Consider the following 20,168-nt stretch of genomic DNA (forward strand, 5'->3'; position numbering starts at 1 on the left):
CGGGAGCCTTGAGGTGGGCTGCCAAGTTATCCTCAGTATCCCCAGGTTCCAGAAGAGTGCGAGCTGGCATATGGCAGGCACTTCATCTGGACCCTTATTCCCCGCCTCTGGGTACGTATTTCGGACAAGCAAGACTTCCCAGCGGTGGCCCCGACGACGCAGTGGACACCTCAGCTACCAGGCCCCCCACCCCCACAAGCTCGGCCCGCGCCCCTGCGCCCGCGCGGGAAGGTAGGGGCCGCACCCGCCCACCGGGCCGGAGCCCCAGCCCTCGGGGCAGCCTGCGCAGGGGGCCGAGGGCGGCGCGCCCGCCCCGCGCGCTCCGCCGCCGCCTGCCGCTCCCTCGGGCGGCGGGGACAGCCCCGGCCGGCCAGCTGAGGCCGGGTGGGCGGCGCGGGCTGGAGGCGGCCCCCGCGCGTCCCGCGGCGTCGCCGCCAGCCGGGGCCGCCCGCCGAGTTGGCCGCGCGCGCCGGGCCGAGCGCGGAGTTTGGAAAGTCGTCTCGAAGCTTCGGCACAGCGAAGCGGGTGGGGGGAGCGGGGGTGCCAGCGAGAAAAACCCGCCTCTTGAGAGTTGAGCGAGGCAGAGGGGGAAAGGCTCCGAGTTCCGCTTCCTGAGCGACGGGCGGGGAGAGGCGGGCGGCGCGGGGCAGGCAGGCGGGACGCGCGCTCCGGGCCCGCGGCGCTTCCCGGCGCGGCGGGCGATGGCCGGCGAGCGGACCCGCAGGTTCACGCGGAGCCTGCTGAGACCCGGGCAGGCGGCCGAGCTCCGGCACAGCGCCGCGTCCGCCGCCGCGGTGGCCGTCAGCAGCCGGCAGCAGCAGCGGGTGAGTGCGGCGCTTCCCCGCGCCTCCCCCGAGCGCGCCGCGGGCCGGGGACCCGAACCCGGCCTCCGCGAGCGGCCCGCGCGCCCCGGCCCCTTCCCCCCCGCGCCCTCCCCCGCCGCCCCTGGGGGCGCCCCGCGCGCCACCTCCGCGAGGCAGCGCCGCCGATACGTCAAGCCCCAGCCCGGGGGCGCCTTGCGGGGCGCGGGGCGCGCAGACGGGCAGAGCGCGGAGGAGAGGGGGACGATCGGGGTTTGGGGCTTGGGGGTGGGGATGGTGGCGGGAATGCGTCCGCGAGGCCCGTTCACCCTGGATGGCGGGGGCCGCAACGACCCCGGGTGGGGGTGTCTGCGGAACGGAACTCTCGCGTCCTCGGGTCTGCGCGCCCCTCTGCCACCCCAGCGCCCAGAGCCAAGTCCTCGCCCAGGCTAGACCCGCGAGCCCGGCGTCGACTCTGTCGCGGACCTAAATATACTTCGCACCATCCTCCCGCCATGGGGGTGAAAATCCGCAAACCACTTTATACGACTCTAGAAAGGGCTGGGGGAGACGTGGGTCATTAAGGATCCAGTGGTTCTCGGTGTTTTTCTAAGATGTTCAAGGGGCTCTCCCGCCAAGGACGCTTTACTTCCCTCTTGAAATGCCTGCTAAGTGCCGGGTGATTTCCGCGGGAAATCTCTGGGGCAGCCGCCAGCTGCTCTGTCTTGACACCAGAACCTTACCCATCCCTTTCCAGATGTTCATAAATTCCAGTAGGTGTCACACTCGGGGTGAGAAGTGGCAGGGAAAAACCAAGTCGGCGCTGGTGGGAAAGGGAAGCCGGTGGGAAGAGCCTTGCAACGAGACCGGGGTGCAGCAGCCTTATTCTTGGCCTGCCCTTGCTGGACCGGAACCCCGCGTTGTGTGCCTCATTTCCCTTTGTGCCAGGAAATATCATTAGGAATTAAAAGGCTTCTTTTTAAAGTGTCAGAGAAAGTGTTACTCTTGCCAGTCACCAGTGAGCCGGGAGCCAAGAGCTGCCCAGAGCCAGTTCCCACAGCCAGGTCTTTTCTCTAAAGCCAGAGGTCGGAAAGTTGAACAGAACGGAAGCTAATTGCCTGGCAGGGGGAAGACACATCAGATGCCCACGAGGGCTGGGGTGGTGGGGGTGTGAAAGAGTTGGTGGCCACGGTGCCTTCTAGTTCACTTGCCACTGGCTGCAGTCTGCAGTTCCCAAGATGTGATTCAACTGTTACCCAGCCCTGTGCCAGGGGCTGCACGTGGCTCTGATATCAGCATGCACACTGTCAAAACTGTCAAAAAGAAGATCTGGAGAAGAAAAAAAAAAAAAAAAACACAACAGGTTCAATATGATTAAAAGCAGAAATAATGAGGAAATCTTCAGATGTGCAAAGAACATAATTTTCCCTTTTGGATGATCATTTGGGACTGTGGCTTTGTCATTCTCTGCCGTTCGATTTACAGTCACTTTATTCTGCAATTTATTCAGGTTACCGAATCTCAGTAATACTCTGAAAGAAAAGAGCAACTGGAAGAATTAACATTCAGTTGGAATAAACAGCTTTTTTTTTTTTTTTAGGTGAACTCTCCTAAAATTTTCGTTTTCTAGGAGAACATTCTAGGAAGTCTATAAAATATATGTACATTCTAGGAAGTCTATAAAATATATCTCCTCTACAACAACAACACACAAACACAGGCATTTTGTCCAGAATTATGTTTGATTTGAAATCCTAGGGTAACTTGTCAAAATGAATAAGCTCAATGTCTTAAAATGAGGAGGGAGGAGTGGGGGTCCACTGGCAAAGGTGTGACAGCTTCCGTAGCCTCAGTTCAGCCCCTTGGCTATCACTGCTGAACTAGCTTTTGCCAGGACATTTCCTGGGATCTTGCACATTGAGGCAGGCAGTTTTGGCAGTGATTTTGGCAGCAAGAAGACATGTGCTTTGCATTCCATCCTATCAGTTAACTCTTGAGGAACAAGAGGAAGACACTAAGTTTTCTGGTATGCTTCTGTGGAGCAGAGCATCCATTTTAAGCCTAAAACCTTAGACTATATGGCGGAGACTAATTCTAGCTTAAGTTGCTCTAATCCAGGGGTTCTTTTTGTTTTTTATTTTTTTTTTAAGATTTATTTTTTATTTATTTCTCCCCGCCCCCCACCCAGTTGTCTGCTCTCTGTGTCCATTCACTATGCGTTCTTCTCTGATCACTTCCATCCTTATCAGCGGCACTGAGAATCTGTGTTTCTCTTTGTTGCGTCATCTTGTCATGTCAGCTCTCCATGTGTGCGGCGCCATTCCTGGGCAGGTTGCACCTTCCTTCACGCTAGGCAGCTCTCCTTACGGGGTGCACTCCTTGCGCATGGGGCTCCCCTACGCTGGGGACACCCCTACGTGGCAGGGCACTCCTTGCGCACATCAGCACTGCGCATGGGTCAGCAGCACACGGGTCAAGGAGGCCTGGGTTGAACCGCGGACCTCCCATGTGGTAGGCAGATGCCCTATCCATTGGGCCAAGTCCGTTTCCTAATCCAGGGGTTCTTAACCTTTTTTGTACCACAGACCCCTTTGCCAGTCAGGTGAAAACCACAGACCCCATACTAAGTCCACATTATACTGGGTATTATTTAATAAATTTATCACACCTGCACCAACACGTCCCCATGAGAATAATATTTTTTTGAATTTCAATTCAAGCTCACAGACCCTTTGTTGAGAACCCCCATTCTAGTCCCTTAAGGCTCTTTATATGTGCTGCCTCAAGTCCTCAAGGCCTGGGTGGCACGGGAGAAAAAGAATACCATGAAGGGAGAAAGATTATGGGCAGCCCACTTTGATAAAAGCTAGTAGAATTGGACATGTGTGTGGAAACAAGCTATCATGCATTGAAAGATATTTGAAAGACACTGGAAGACCCTGCTGGGTTGATGTGGCGGCCTTGTGCGAAGTCCCTGTTATTTAGATGACAGGTTACAGGGAGGTTGCCATAGAGGTGGAATTGCATTTTTTCCAGCAAGGATAGACAAGGTAGTTTTGGACTCTGGGAATGGAATAGTTCGTATATATATGTTTATGTGTATGTATGTGTTTATATGACAGGAAAGCTTCAGAGGGATGCTGAGTGAGGGCACGACCAGGAGGCCTACTTCTCGGGCAAGATGCTGAGGGCAGGAGATGTGGTTGTCAAGGCAGACTTGACTTCAGCTTTAACCCAGGTCCTCCAGTAGGCCATGTGCATTCAGACGCCCGGTCAGGAGCCACTTGGTTTGCATCCCTCTTAGGAGCAACTATGAGCTAAAGCCACACATTTTGGAAAGACAAGTATTAGCTCCTTAGTTATTCTAAAACTTTTCCATAGAAAGTGGCAACTCGCACAAAGACTGGTTTTGCAGTAGCAAGTAAAATTTAAATTATATCCTGAAATCCCATCATGATGGTCCTACAAGATCAGGAGTAGAATCTGGGCTCTAAAATGATTAGAAATTTTTTTCTCCCATATTAGGCCTTGAATACACACACACAAACACCACGTCAGCCTTCAAGTTGTAATGCCTCTAATTAGAAATCAGTTTTTGATAGGAAGCTCATCTTTTAAAATGCTACAAAATGCATTTGTACTTTAACATGAATTAGTTTAATTAGATAGCTTTCTGCAATTCACTAAGCTATGCGTTTAGGATTTGTGCTCTTTTCTGTGTGGCTGTTATACTTTGATAACATTTCAAAAGAAATACTAAAACAAAAAGGTGTCGATTACTTTTGCTAACCCAGCGTCAGATCTATCACTTGGAGAGAAATGAGTGTAATTTATTGAATGTGATTAGATGGGGCAGAGCAGGGGAAGACTTTGGGGAACGGGAAGGGTGGGGGTTAGCTAGGAGTCTGATGATGGGTGGAGAGCACAAAAGCAGGTGGAGTCTACAAAAGTCCAAATAATCATTTAGTCAGTTTTTGCCTAAAGCTCTCTGTGGTATTTCTGAGACAGGAGCCTACCCCTTTATTGATACACATTCTTTAGCATATTTATGCTTACTCTAGTGTTGCACAAAAATTCCCTTGAAACATATTTTTGTATTGTATCTCACTTTGTTCTTAACTTCTTCTGAAGAGAAAACATCCTGCCAGAAGTGATGGTACTTACCCAGAGAATTTTTTTACTCCTACAGCCTACCCCACCCCCACCGTGAAAGGATAAGGAATAGAGGGGAAATTGATTTCAGTAGTTGCAAAAAGTCCATATGGTCACTTTGATGTTTTCTGACAGTCTCTGTTCCCCAATAATACTAGTGATATTTTAGGGAGCCTTGACTAAGGAGCTGAACCTTTGACTCCCAAAGATCTTTGATTGAGAAGTAATAAGTATGTAAACATGTATGCATAAACATGAGGAATTCTTAGAAGGAACAATTTCCTCCCTTCTAAAGTTTATGACATTTAAGTTGTTGAGAGTAGGAGGGATTTTAAAAAGTTGAGTGGGGCGTCGAAATACTGGAATTTACCAGAAGCCTTATGTTAGGAGTAAATTAAAGATACAGAAAGTGGTACTGAATGAAAGTGAAACAGCTGTTTTACTGTCAGGGCCCACAGTTAAAAGCCGTATGCAAAGCAAAGGCCTGTTTGTTTGGCATTCATTGCACTGTCATTTTGTTACAGGAATCTTCATAAAAAGGGTGTTTACATTTTAGCAGAAACCACACATTTATGTTTTCATACAAGGAAAGTCCCTTGACCTCTCTGCCTCACGAGCAAGTCAAGACAAACTTAGCTGAGGACATCAGGTTTGAATGTGGTTGATTGTATCAGCTACTGTTTTTTGACACCTCAAGGGCATTTCAGAAGCAACTTTGAAAGTAACTGGTAACAACAGTCAGACCCCAAAAAACTTCTAGAATGGCCAGAAAGTGAAACAATGAATCAGTATAGAGTGGTTAATGGCTGTCACTTCCTCTGCAACCATTTTCTGTAAGGCTTAACATAAAGAGCAATAGTAATTGTATTATGATAAACCATTTGTTCAAATCCTACAAAGTGCCTGGCACCATCGTAGCTGTTTTAGACCCATTATTCCACTTAATTCTTCAGCAGTCATGTGAGGTACTTAGGATTGTTGCAAATTACAGAGGAGGCGGTTGAGATAGGCTATGTTGAATACCTTGCTCTAAGGTAATTATCTGTCATGGGACTTCTTTTGCATCTGGGATAGTAATTGACAAGGGACTACCTCCTGGGTTTGTAGCTGCTTCCAAGCATCTCCAAATTGGAGTCAGTGGAGTCAATTTGGAGTCGACAGTGGTCGATGCTGCCTTCTGATGGTAGCTCTATAGAAGGAAGGGGAAACCTGTCCTTTCCACTGTCAAGGTTTGCTTTAGTGCTCCTCTGAGGTTACTATAATAGCTACAGCACAGAGATTACTCCGGGTAGCTTTAATTATACCAGACTCTCCCAGGCAACTGACAGCTCCATTGTTAAGTCTTTAAATTATGAAGTCAGCCATCCAGCCAGTCTAACTGTCCAGCAAGGCCTTAAGCAAATTGTGAAAAGGGTAGGAGGTTAATCCTTCTCACTTCCACTTCTCTTCTAGGACTGTCTGCTTCCCATTCTCCAGTCACTTCTGAACTCCAGCATGCACATGAAATTTTCCAGGGCATCCTGTGTTCTTGAGCAACTATTTCCATTTGAGTTTCCATAACTGAGTTGGGCTGGGATTCTTTATATATACATTCTACCTTATTCAAGGTAGGAATTCTAACTGTCTTACAGGTGAATGTAAGACAACAAAACAATATATGGTAAGGGGGGAAAGCATATTAATAAAAAAGAGGGAGAGAAAGAACATTAAGAAAGTTACATGAAGTCAGGAGTAGGTGAATGGAATAGGGTCAGTAAATAAAACACACACCATTAAGTCCTATCTTCTAGCCAAGGTGTTTCCTAGTGGCCAAGTCAAGGAGGAAAACACAATCCGCACAAGATTTAAAGGTCCTTAAGATAAAATAATTTGGGCTAGAGATGTTCTGCTTTAACTCGTACTGAGTGCCAAGAGAAAAGACATTTCCCCCCATGCTTTTTCACGAAGGGCGGCTTGATAGACCTCCACCGCTCGAGTGTGTGGCCCAGGAAGCAGCAGCATCAGCATCACCTGGAAGCTTATTAGAAATGCAGAGTCTCGAGCCCCAAACCAGATACACTGAAACAGAATCTGCATTTTAACAATATCCCCAAGTGATATCTAAGCACAGAAAAGTCTGGAAAATGTGAAAATAAACTACATCTTCAGCTATGTATTTGCAGTATATGATCAGGTAAAGGCAATTGTAGAAGAGACCAATACATTGTGGTTCATTCTGCAGCTCTTTGAAAAATTCTCTTGAGGCAAAGACAAAGCTTAAACCACTTAAGAATGAAAATGGATTTGGCTCACTACTAAATGACTTTAGAGAAATTCCTTGCTTATTTGTGTTATGTTTTCCATCTAGTGCCTTAATTGACATGTAAACTTTAGTTAGGCTTCAAGATTAAGAAAAAAGAAATTCCACTTAGTACATGAAACAGTTGCCATCTGAGTTTGCAGAAGTTCTCACCCTGGGTTTTCCCTTAAGATGTCAATTACTCCCCACACCACAAGATTTAAAAATAGAGCCACTCCAATGGCTAAAGGACATACAGTGATGATGATTCCTCATTGCTTTATGGATTGTATTGCTGTCACAATGAAATCCTTAGGGATTTTAAAATAACTGGTGGGTCAGAAAATCTCATTGGTAGATTAAGAAAATCTTGAAGATGCTTTTCTCTCTAACAGTCATTGAGCCCCTGGAAAAATGATTTATTTTGTTCATGTTTGAATACCATGGGAATGGGGTTCTGAAGAATTTAAGATCTTGCATTTCTCTTATGCTGTAATGCCTATGACCCCTTTGATTGGCTGGCTTCCACCAACCATCCTAGGCTATCCAAGTTTGAGTTCCATAGTGCACTTCTACAAATTTGGTCATGCGGGATTTTAGTGAATGGAAGTTAGTGTAGGAAATGTGGCAGCTCATGAGTCTGGAGACCAGAGCTGTGTGAATCTTTGCTAAGTCACTTCCACTTCTTGGAGTCTCTATTTCCTGATCTGTGAAATGAGGGAATTGAATGATTGGACCCTTGTGTTTGTCATTTCCTCTGCCCCAGAGTTGTCCCTCAGATTCTCAAATGCCACCTCCTCTAGGATGCCACATCCTAGATCAACGGCCAAATCTTCCCCCTCCTAAACCTTCTCTGCCCCATTACTCTGCTTTATTTTCTTCAGAGCTATTACTACTACCTAAAGTGATCTTTCTATTTTGTTAGTTGCTTATCATTTTTTCCAGACTTCCTGCCTTAGAATGTTAAGTGCCATTGAGTGCAGAGAGCTTGTCTATTTCACTACTTTCATACCTTATTTACTATGTATAAACAAGGTAAAAAGATCTCCCTTCCCACTGCAAATGAGGTGCTTCAGGAAAGTCAAGAGAAGGAGATGGATGCATAATTGGTGAAAAATTATACTAAAATTGTGACTTGAAGATTTCCAGGTTGTCAGTAGTTAATTATGATGGTTCTTGAGTCATCGTCTTCAGCCAACTTGTCAACATTGGTAAGTGTTGGAAATATATTCATATAATACAGAAAGATATTGAGCATGTTCTATGTGCCAGGTGCTTGACTTACATAATTTCTTGTCATTATGATGACCCTACAGCAAAAGGTTTAGATTCTTATGTTATAGAAATGGAAAGAGTTACTTAGAAACTAGGAACATGCCCCAGGTCAAATGACTGGTAAATGGCAGATCCAGGAGTCACATGCAGGCAGTCTGACTCCACAGTCTGGTTCTTAATGACTTCTCTGTGCTGCCTACCAGTTCCCCTGAGTTAACATGCAGTGAGCATCCATCAGAGATAACAGGGAGAGAAAAAGCAAACCTTGGCACACTAGCCATAAGGAGAGTTTGTAGGAAAAAGTTTCTTACCAGGAGAAGTGCAGTGGCTCCTTTTGCTCCACATACTGATTTTTTCCCTCTTTGAAATCTCAGCAAAGCAGGATATTGGACGTGACACCAATCTGGATACTATTTTAGTGCTCCATCCTTTCCCAAGAATGGGAGCAGCACTGAGTGGGTTAAGCTTCACCAACAAAGGCGCCTTCAACTCTGAAAGAAGCATCATTTGATTCTTCTCCTTTAGAGAAATACGTTTCTGGCAAGATAAGCATGGGGTGGCTGGATTTCAGCGTTACATCTGTTTCATTGTCTTTTGTACTCTTGATTTTAGTGTTCATGTTTACAAATAAGAGGGCCCCCCCCCACCCCTCCACTGAAGTGAGCTATGTTTGCCTGTTATCTGTCACAGCAGGGTCAGTGGACTAGAAATAAATACTTGTGTTTGCTGGACTTGACCTGTTGACCTACATTAAGTGATGTAGAAATAATAAAACTTAATGAATGTGATGAATTACTGGCAATAGAGAAAAACACTTGCCTTTGAAAACATTAATAGTTTGCAATTGAATTGCAAAGGAATTGCCTGTTTCTGAGACTCCAAGGATTAATGGACCCAACTCTTCAAAATTCCTTCAATTTGTCCTCCTAAAATGTGGATATAGTTTTTCTAATTCAGTTTTGCCACACCTTTTCTCCTGACATCTAAAATTTGGAAGGCTAGACAGTTCTTTAAATTAAATACCAGAATGACAGAGTTTAACAATAGACTCTGGGTGGGGGACTATTCAAAAAGACATCATTTAGGATTAGCACAATGAGCTTTTCTTCATGTAATTATTTTAGTAATTACCAATGTAAATGACTAATTAAAACTGTCAAAATGACCAATGACTTTTAGCCTTTATTTTCAAATCACACGTTCTATAAAAAGAAGACAGGCATGAACATTTGACTTGGCAAACAAGCAAATAAAAAGCTTAACAAAATTTACTGTTCAATGAAATATGATAATTAAATTATTCTTGAACACCCATTGTTTGTTTAATTAGCTCTTAAAAGTCCCTTTGTCAGCTCTTTAGAATGATAGAATGAGAAAATGGAAATTGGCTACAACTGAGAAGCCTTCACAGAAATGAAAGTGACTTTGGTGCTTAGTAACTTTTTTGAAGAAGAAAATTCAAATATGGAGAACTAATATTTAAAGGTATTTACTTTTCATGTTTTTAGACTGTTTATTTTAAAAATCAGACATTTATTCAAAAGAGGATTTTATTTTCAAATGAAAAGTATTCCAATTTGTTTTAAAATATAGACATATTTCTCTGTATGTGAAACTGCTAGTAATAAAATTTATTGGCATACCTGTGTGTACAGATAAGATTATTTCAGGACTATCTAAGTGCTAACAAGGATGGTTCATTCATTAACTTCAGTTTTGAAATCACGAGTCATTATGTGACTGCTATCCAATCAATTTGAAAAGTGTGTCTTTTTATCATCATGAACAGTGGTTTCCATGCAGTCTAACCTTGGACAAATTTTTAAGCTTCTTTGAGTTTCACTCTCCTCATCTTTAAAATTTGAGGGTTGAACATCAAGACATTGAAAATCCTTTAGCCTTAAAATTCTGGGATGTTCTTAATCTTTTAAAAAGTTTTTTCAAGGCTATTAAAATTAAACTTTCCCCCCAATTTTAATAACACCATTACTGATTAAGATATCTTATTTTGGCAACTTAAAGAATTGGTCCTAAGGATCTGCCATCACATTTGTATTTCAGCAATGAGAAATGGAATAAAATGGTTTTTCGAGGATATAATGAAGGACATAGCCGTTTACACACTCAAAGGAAGGAGTTTGTGGTTTCGGAATTGGCAAGAGGGCCACCAATTGTGGCAATAGTTAGGCAAGTCAGATTCTTCTGACGTCATGGATCCTCAGAGACAAGGATGCAGTCCCATTTTCCCTCCATATTCTGCAGGGAATGGTGAGACCCGTCTGCTGTAAGAGAGCTTGCTTTCCAGGCCCCATGCTGCATCCTCGTAATTGCAGTTCTCTGGCTACGGTTCCTGCCAACTCCTCTAAGCCCCCACATCACTAGAAGATAGGCGCATGGAGGGCAAGTTTGAACTGTTCTCTCAGGCTCAGTCCTTCTCCTTGCCATTAAAAAAAAAGCAAGAGCCTCTCTATAATTCATTTTCTACCTCTGTCTCTGTCTGTCTTGACATTTTCTCTACCAACACTCTCTCCCTTTTACACCTGAGAAACCTGGTACGGTTCTTTACTAACCTGTTGTGTTTCAGGGCTGCTGAAAAAACAGCAGATTTTTCATTTTGTCCTCTGCCCAGATTGTCCTCCCACCATCCTGATACCTAATGAGGTATAAGAGATTTCATTCTGATGTTAGAGATCAACCTTAAATACATAAGATGGTGATGGAGTTTAATTCACACCAAAGTGTGAACCTCCCGAGCAGGTGTACCTTGGGTAGGGCCCAGATCCACTGGGAAAGAAGGGCATAGAAATGGAGGACTGGTGGTACCAGAGATAACTTGTCATTCATCACTTCACTGGCAAAGCCAGTCTGATCTCTGCCCACAATTTAAATGATGCTTGTCCCTGTTGCCTGGCCTGGGCCAGGGGATACAGTGCAATTTTGCCCTCACATTTCCAATAGCCGAAGAGATCTTCAAGGATGGAGACTGTGCTTATCGTCTCCATATTCCCAGGATGGCAAAACGCCTGGCACATAGTAGGTGCTTACTCAATTTTGCTTGTTGAATGTAAGAAAGAATGTCATACTTGGAGATGACAGAAGTACAGGGTAGGCATATGAAAAGCAAACTAACTGCCTGATGTTTGGTGAATTCTTCCTTATGCTCTAGAGCAAATAGGCTGACAACAAATTCCCAGCATATAGTATTTTCTCAGTTGTCACAAATTGAATTAAAAGGAACTGAACTGAATTCATGAGTCCCATAAAGGAAGGCTACTGAAAGGTTGAAAATAGTGATTGTCATGAAAGCATACTCTTGAATAAAGAAGAATCAGCCTAGCAAGTGTAATCATTGCTCCCACACCAGCTCCTTGCCCGTGGCTGCCTTGTAGCACCCACAGGCCTCTCCCTGGGCAGGGATGCTTTTTTCTTTCTCACTGATGCTGTTAGCAGGCATAAGGCTGAGACAGAATAAAACTCAGAGCCAGATGAAAAAGAGGATTGGTTGAAAGTCATGAAGCGTGGACCATGGTGTTTTGACAGCAGTTCTTTCCCAGTCCCATGATGAGAGTGGTTTATATATCTCAAGAGAACCCTTAATAAATCACCAGAGCAATATGATTTTATCAGTAACTGTGAATGCTATTTTAGTTTTTTAAAAAACTCTACTTCCTTCCTCAAGGTCAGAGAGCTTTCCTGAAACTGCTTTAGAATGTTAAGACTCTACTGTATATGTTTTTTAAAGCTCTGATTATCATTTAGCAGTCTCTTTTTCTATCTGTACTTTAAAATTGCTTGTGGTTTTTTGCTAGGTTAGTAACTCATAATATATATGAAATAATGAAGAAACCACTAGTAATCACCCATAATCCCACCACCCACCGGTGACTTTGTGTCTGTCTTTTAAATATTTGTTCACAAAAATATTCTTTGACACTCTTTTGAGATAAATATTAAATTTTAATGTGTGTTAAGTGGCTCAAGCTAAATTTTGCCCTGAAAATTCTTCTGCTGGCATTGGTGTATACCAGTTCCACATGAAACATATGTTGTGAATAAAGAAAGAGAAATAGTTTATGCTACATTTCTTGATATCCTAGAGTTATAAATATTTAGCCCTGAAGAGAAACTTAGCCTAAAATAGATACAGAAACTGGGTCACAGAGAGGTTTAAGTAGACCTGGTCAGGGGCACAGAACAAGGCCATAAGGTCATCGGAAACCCAATGCCTCTTTCCTTCTGCCCAGTGCACCATCTGCCTCAATAACCAGGTATAAATTGGTGTCGTAGAATGAAAGTCGAGAATTTTACTTATGCTTCCATGGGCCTCCATGTGAGTGAAAATGAATAAGCCTGATACACCATTGCCTTTAAATAACACAGACACATGACCAGGGCATACTCTTCGTTTACTTCTTGACCATCTGAGATCAATGTCAAATTTTGTTTGCTGAGACTGTACAGGTATCTCCAAAAATGGGACCTTAGTTTGGCCACTGGGTTGAAATGTGTGCCTCTGGTCATGAGAGCAGAGAATTGGCCCAATTTTTCCCTTGGGCTTGAGTTGTTCTGCAAACTGAGGTGATCTGACCTTGTTCATGGGTTTCTGTGACTTTGTAGAAATAAAAACACTGCATTAGTTTTCTTTTGCTATCATCACAAATTACTACAAACTTGGTGGATTAAACACCGCAAATTTATTTTATATTTCTGTAGGGGAGAAGTCCAGTATGGGTCTCACCAAGCCACCATCAAGGGGTCAGCAGGCTGCGTTCCTTTATGGAGTTCTAGGAGAAAATCCGGGTTCTGTTTGTTTGTCTTGTTGACAGAATTCACTTCTTCGTGGTCTCCATTTTCTTGCTGTCTCTAAATTAAGGCCATTCCCTGCTTTGAGAAGCCACCACTTTTCCTTGGCTCATATCACCCTTCCTCTGTCTTGTAAGCCAGGAGTGATGGGGCCCTTCTCATGTCTCATCTCTCTGACTTACTCTTCTACCCCCCTTTTCTACTTTTTAAAAAAAATTAATTTATTGAAGTATATCACTCATACATAAACAATAAGTATATAATAATAATTGTGAACTTACAAAACATATATAACATTATACAGGACTCTCATAACTCACCCTACCACCAATGACTTGCATTGTTGTTAAACCTTTTAAACTAATGATTAAAGAGCATTGTCAAAATATTACTACTAACCAAAGTATTTTTCCCCCAACCAACCCTGTTATTATTATCTTTATATCATTTATGTATGAATATACGTAAACAATTAAGTGTTGAGTAAAAGTTGTGAACTTACATAGCATACATGCATAACATCATACAGTGGTCCCATACAGCAACCCTCCACCAACACCTTTCATTGTCATGAGATGTTTGTTACAAATTATGAAAGAATATTGTCAAAATCTTCCTATTAATCATAGTCCTTATCTTACATTTGGGGTGTTTTTCCCCCAACCCACCCTATTATTATTTTTTAAATATATTTTTATGACAGATTGTAAACTTATAAAACAATCATGCACATGTGCAGAATTTCCAAACAACACCCCTCCATCAGCACATCACACTGTGGTGGGACATTTGCTACAGATAAGATAATATCATCTGTTGTACATTTGGCTCACATTTTCCATACTGCCTCATTATCAGCACACTACATCTTTCTCATACATGCAAGGTACTGCTAACCACAGTCTATAGGTCACTCCAGCTGTATTTTTCCCATGTTACTCCACATTCCCAACACCCTGCAGTAGTGATGTACATTTGTTCTAGCTAACAAAAGACAGTCTTGCATCTGTACCAACCACCACAATCCTCATCCATCTCTTGGTTTGCTGTGCTATTTGGTTCCTAAATTTATTCTCCAGCATTCTGTCAATTAGTATTTACATACCTAGACTACCATTTTCAGCCACATCCCCATTTATAAACTACCTGTTACTCACTACGTGTTACCATCCACTATGCATTTCCACACTTTTACAGTAAAGCTAATTAAAACTTCTCCATATATTAAACATCAGCAGTCCATCTCAGTCTTCCCCTTATCTCCTTTAAGAATTCACCACCTACCACCAGGTCTTGAAGATATTTTCCTACAATTTCTTCTGGCAGTTTTATGGTTCTTGTTTTTATTTTTAGGTTTTTGGTCCATTCTTTCGGCTCTGAATATCCAATTCTTTCAGCACCATTTGTTGAATGGACTGTTCTTCCCAAGCTTGTGTGGGTTTGACAGGCTAGTCAAAAATCACTTGACCATACATGTGAGGGTCTATTTCTGAACCATAAATTTGGTTCCATTGGTTTATGTGTCTGTCTTTATGCCAGTACCATGCTGTTTTCACCACTATGGCTAGGTAAAATGATGTAAAGTCTGGAGATGAGGGTTTGCTTTTCCTTTTTATGATGTTTCTGGCTATTCAGGACCCTTACCCTTCAATTTTTTTTAATGCTGGTAGACTTTATATTGGGATTGCATTGAATCTGTATATCAATTTGAGTAGAATTGACATCTTAATGATATTTAGTCTTGCAATCCATGAGCATGGAATGTTCTTCCAGTTATTTAGGCCTTTTTAAATTTCTTTTAACACTGAGTTGTAGTTTTCTGAATACAGGTGCTTTACATTGTTGGTTAAGTTTATTCCTGACTATTTGTTTTATCTGTCATATTTTATTTTCACCACTCTTTTGACACTTTTAGTTACTTTTATTCACCTAATCTTCATTTCTAGACTCTCTTCCAGGCCTCTCTCTCCTGTCTTTTCAGGCTTAGCACACCCTTTAGTATTTCCTGAAAATCTGGTCTCTTGCTTAAAAATTCTTTCAGTTTCTGTTTATCTGTGAATATTCTACTCTTGCCCTCATTTTTGAAAGACAGTCTTTCTGGGTGTAAGATTCTTGGCTGGAAGTTTTTCTCTTATAGTATCTTAAATATATCAGACCACTATCTTCTTGCGTCCATGGTTTCTGGTGAGAAAGCAGCACTTAATCTTACTGGATATCCTTTATATGTTATGCATTGCTTTTCTCTTGCTGTTCTCAGAATTCTCTCTTTGTCTTTGGCATTTGACATTCTGATGAGTATATGTCTTGGAGTTGGTCTATTCAGATATTTTTGTTGGGATTATGTTGGGCTTCTTGAACATGGATATCTGTGTCCTTCAATAGGGTTGGGAGATTTTCTACCATTATTTTTCCAAATATTCCTTCTGCCCGTTCTCCCTTCTCTTCTTCTTCTGGGACACCCATGACATGTATGTTTGCATGCCTTTTGCTGTGACTTAGTTCCCTGAGACCTTGTTCAATTTTTTCATTTTATTCTTCATCTGTTCTTTTGTATGTTCACTTTCAGAAGCCATTTCTTTAAGCTCACCAAGCCTTTCTTCTGCTTCATTAAATCTGCTATTATACGATTCCAATATTTTTTAATTTCATTGATTGCACCTTTCACTCCCTTAAGATCTGATATTTTTCTATGTATGCTTTCAAATTCTTCTTTGTGCTCATTCATTGTCTTCTTAATATCCTTAATCTCTTTAGCCATCTCATTGAATTTATTAAAGAGATTTGTTTGAACATCTATAATTAGTTGTCTCAACTCCTTTATGTGTTCTGGAGGCTTATCTTGTTCCTTTTACTGGGCCATAGCTTCCTGTTTCTTGGTGTGAATTGTAATTTTTTGCTGGTGTCTTGGCATCTGGCTTACTAGAATATTTATTCTGGGTGCAGTATTTCTCTTTAGTTAAGTTTAGTTCTCTTTCTCCCTTGCTGGTTTTGCAGTATGGGCCAAGGCTGTCATTGGTGCTATAAACTGTGGAGGCTCAAGCTGCCCTTATTGCCACAGGGACCAATGAAGCTTCTCCCAACTTTCTCCTTTGCCACGGGTAGCAACAGATTCACAGCTGTGTGGAATAATCCAAGTTGTGCAGGCCTAGACTGTAGTTGCCTAGAGAGACGGATGGAGCTTCACATCCCTTTCTCCCCTGCCTGAGTCAGGGATGGAGTTGCAGATGTGGGCAGCAATCTATGCAATGCGGTCCAAGATGACTGCAGTTGCTCTGGTAGACTTCCAATTATTCAGTCTTTGCCAGCCAAAGGTACCTGCAATTACCTGGATAGGCTGGTGCAGGGCCCACCAGCTTTGTCCTTGCCAGAGGCAGGGCTGAAGCCTAGTCTAGGGCTGCAGGCTGATCTGGATGAAATAAACTATTTCCTCCTGTCACTGTGATTTTCGGTCAGCCTGGCTTCCCCTCAGGCTAGCAACAGAGTAAAAATGGTGGCCACCAGCCACCATTCACACCCCGGATTCACACCCCAGCTCTTCCCAGAGTTATATCTTAGTCAGCCGAGTCTACCAATCAGTAATCATAATTGGCAACCAACCATCTCTTCCTCCCCTGTTTTTGGGAAATCGAGCTTCCAATTCCAACCACAGAATAGCTCTTGGGGAGGCTCATGCCACCAGAGTAGGATAATAACTGGCCTCCACAGCTTGGCTGGTAATTTCCCAGAGAGGCTGGCACAGGTCCCCGCAGCTTTCTCCCTGCTGGAGGTAGCACTGGGGCCTATGCTAAAGTTGCAATCTAACCTGGATGGAAAGAACAGGTCCCCACCAGCACTGGGATTTTCAACCTGCCCCACTTTCCCTTGTGCCAAATGTGAAGTTAAGATGGCAGCTACTGGCCTCTTTCTGACTTGGACAGGCTCAAACTTTAGCTATTCTCAGGATTATATTTTAGCCCAGTGAATTTACTCATCAGTAGTTGAAGTTGATGCCCAACCATCTCTTCTGTCCCCCATTTTTGGGAAGTGGAGCTTTCAAATCCAGTCTCAGAACAACTCTCAAGGTGACTTGTGCCTCCAGTGGAGGATGGGCACTGGCCTCCGGGGCCTGGAGCACTCTACTTACAAGTCTTCTCTGCAGATGGGCAGTCTCCTCCTTCCATTCCTTCAAGGATGTGGCAGGATGCTCTCTGGTCTACTGGAACTCCCAAACAGGTGCTTCAGCTAGCTCCGTATAGCTCTGGGTACTTACTAACTGCCCTATAGCAGGAGCTGACTCTAGAAGCTCCTCAGCTGTCTTACTGGTTGTCCTCCTCTTCTACTTTTAAGGACTCATGCAGTTAGATTGGGCCACCTGGATAACCCCGGATAATCTCCCTGTACCAAGGTCCTTAACCTTAATCACATCTGCAAATTCCCTCTTTCCGTGAAAGGTATCCTCTTTACAGATTCCAGGGAGGAGGGTGTGGAAATCTTTGGGATCCTCCCTAAGCACCGTGTTATGATTCTAGCACAAAGTAGAGGACAGTCTTTTATAGAAGACCATATTTCAAATACAAAACTGGACCCATTCTAGTTGTGTCACCTGAGTTAATAAAGCTTCACTTTCCCTATTAGAAAATGGTTGATGAAATTGTCCTGAGGATCAAATGATAGCATGCCTAAGAGTTTTTGTAACCTTTGTTCATGCTCATTGTCATAGCTGTCAACCTGGCCAAGAAGAGTAGCTCAGTATCCTCTGTGGACTAAGCAGCACTGAGACTTAGAAGGGAAAAGACTACCACCTAACGTGACTGTGCTGGGGCCCAGGCTGTGTGTTCAGGGCAGCTGTACTCTGCCTGTGGTCTGTGTAGGGCTTTGTCTCTGACCCAGCCTCATCATTTTGTTTATGTGAGATTAACTTGGATCCAAGACCCATCAGACTCTCACCTTCCTTCTCCATCTTCTCTTAGGGTGACATCCTGAGAAGCTGGTAGGGAGGACCAGGTGTTCTGTGTAGCAGGATCAGACAAACTCTGTAATTTGTGTACATGGATTTGATGACCAAGACTCAGGAAAATAGGGTGGACCATTCATCAGAGGCAGATTTATTCAAAATGGCGTCTTTGATTCATACATAAGCAGAGATTATTTAAGGGTACAGGAGGGTGGATCAGGCATTCCTTTTTTTTTTTAGATTATTTATTTATTTAATTTCGCCCCCTCCCCTGGTTGTCTCCCCTTGGTGTCCATTTTGCTGCGTCTTGCTTCCCTGTCCGCCTCTGTTGTCGTCAGCGGCACGGGAAGTGTGGGCGGCGCCATTCCTGGGCAGGCTGCTCTTTCTTTTCACGCTGGGCGGCTTTCCTCACGGGCGCACTCCTTGCGCGTGGGGCCCCCCACGCGGGGGACACCCTTGCGTGGCACGGCACTCCTTGCACGCATCAGCACTGCGCATGGCCAGCTCCACACGGGTCAAGGAGGCCCGGGGTTTGAACCGCGGACCTCCCACAGGGCAGACGGACGCCCCAACCACTGGGCCAAAGTCCGCCTCCCAGGCATTCCTTAATATAGTTTCAGTTCATGGACCACATTGAAGGAAAACAGACCCCTTATAGTTGGGGTTCACCAGGGATCTAGCCTCTGCCCCACCAACAAGCCCTCTCTATGCGAATCACCCTCTCATACAACTTCGAGTCCTGCATATGCAACAATACTTCTAACTGTAGGTCCGTTCTGAGCTCTGTTTCTCAGAGCCCACAGATGTCTCTATCCTGAAGTATCTCAGTTGCTTCAGACTCAGGATCCATTTCTGACTCGTTTTCTTGCCTCATAAATCTCTTTTTCTTTTTTTCTCAAGTGTTATATCTCACTTGATCCAGTTAATCTCAAATTGAAACCATGCTTAATTCTTTCCACTCCCTGCCACCCCACATCAGATCATGCCCCCAGAGCTGGCAATTCTACCTCCTAAATATTTAAAATATCTCTCTGTGTAGGTCGAGGTAAGTCACTCAAGATTTCTTCCCCAGACTCTTTTGCAATATCCTTCTAACTAGTCAGCCTTCCTGCCTCCTCTCCCCACACAGTAATTCATTCTCCACAGTTTTGCCTGCACTGTCTTGTGAGCACACCATTCTGATCATAATATGTCCTTGTCTCAATGCTGTTCATGGCCTTTGATTACTGCCCCCAAAATGTTAAATCTCATCTGGTTCCAGCCTTGCTCTCCTACTTCACTGTCTAGTAAGCTCTTTCCTCAACCCTCTCCCTTCTCGACAGTCACTCAAGCTTCTGGCCATTTCCCAAGTAGGCCATGTACTTTTATACCACCAGCTGCCCAGTACACCCTTCCTTTATTTCTCTTGTTCATCATCTTCTTTCTGTGTAAGAGCCAACCATTTTTGGCTTCATCTGTTACTGTCTTCTGAGTTCACAGACAGTATGAGTCTCTTTCACTTCTGTGTTTCTAGAGCACTTCTTAAATATGTTAATTACTGTTTATCCTAATTAGTTATTATCTCACTTCATCAGGCAGTTACAGAATTTCATAACACCTCAATAAGTGATTCTTGGTTGGTTGCATGGGTGGATGGATGGATGAACAGATGGATGGACATATTTATAGTTCCTTTAGACACTCTAACCTCTCCCTGTCATTTTTTAAAAGAATATATTTCAAATATTATAGTGCTAAAGGAGCACTGTGGCATTGTCTTTTCCTTCCTTAGATACTTTAAATTATTACTTAACTCTGGAAACAATAGCCCAGGCATTCAAGTCAATGCTTTTGAAAGAAAAAAAAAGAAACAGGTTCAGAGACATTTTTAAAGGGCCCATTTTAATTATTGCTTTTTAATGAAACAATGTGACTACTAGGAAAAATT

General features: G+C 43.5%; 1 protein-coding gene across 4 annotated transcripts in view; it reads left to right on the forward strand.

Moving 5' to 3' along the window:
* The first annotated feature begins 630 nt into the window (after positions 1-630).
* DOCK10 (dedicator of cytokinesis 10) overlaps positions 631-20,168 on the forward strand; it is a 281,603-nt gene continuing 262,065 nt past the window's right edge. For all 4 annotated transcript variants that reach the window (XM_071216098.1, XM_058300030.2, XM_058300032.1 and 1 more), the window contains exon 1: positions 631-824. In XM_071216098.1, coding sequence (XP_071072199.1) covers positions 702-824 — 123 coding nt within the window. In that variant the 5' untranslated portion in view covers positions 631-701. The remainder of the gene's footprint in view (positions 825-20,168) is intronic.

Source organism: Dasypus novemcinctus, chromosome 7 (assembly GCF_030445035.2).
Source record: "Dasypus novemcinctus isolate mDasNov1 chromosome 7, mDasNov1.1.hap2, whole genome shotgun sequence".
NCBI lineage: Eukaryota > Metazoa > Chordata > Mammalia > Cingulata > Dasypodidae > Dasypus > Dasypus novemcinctus.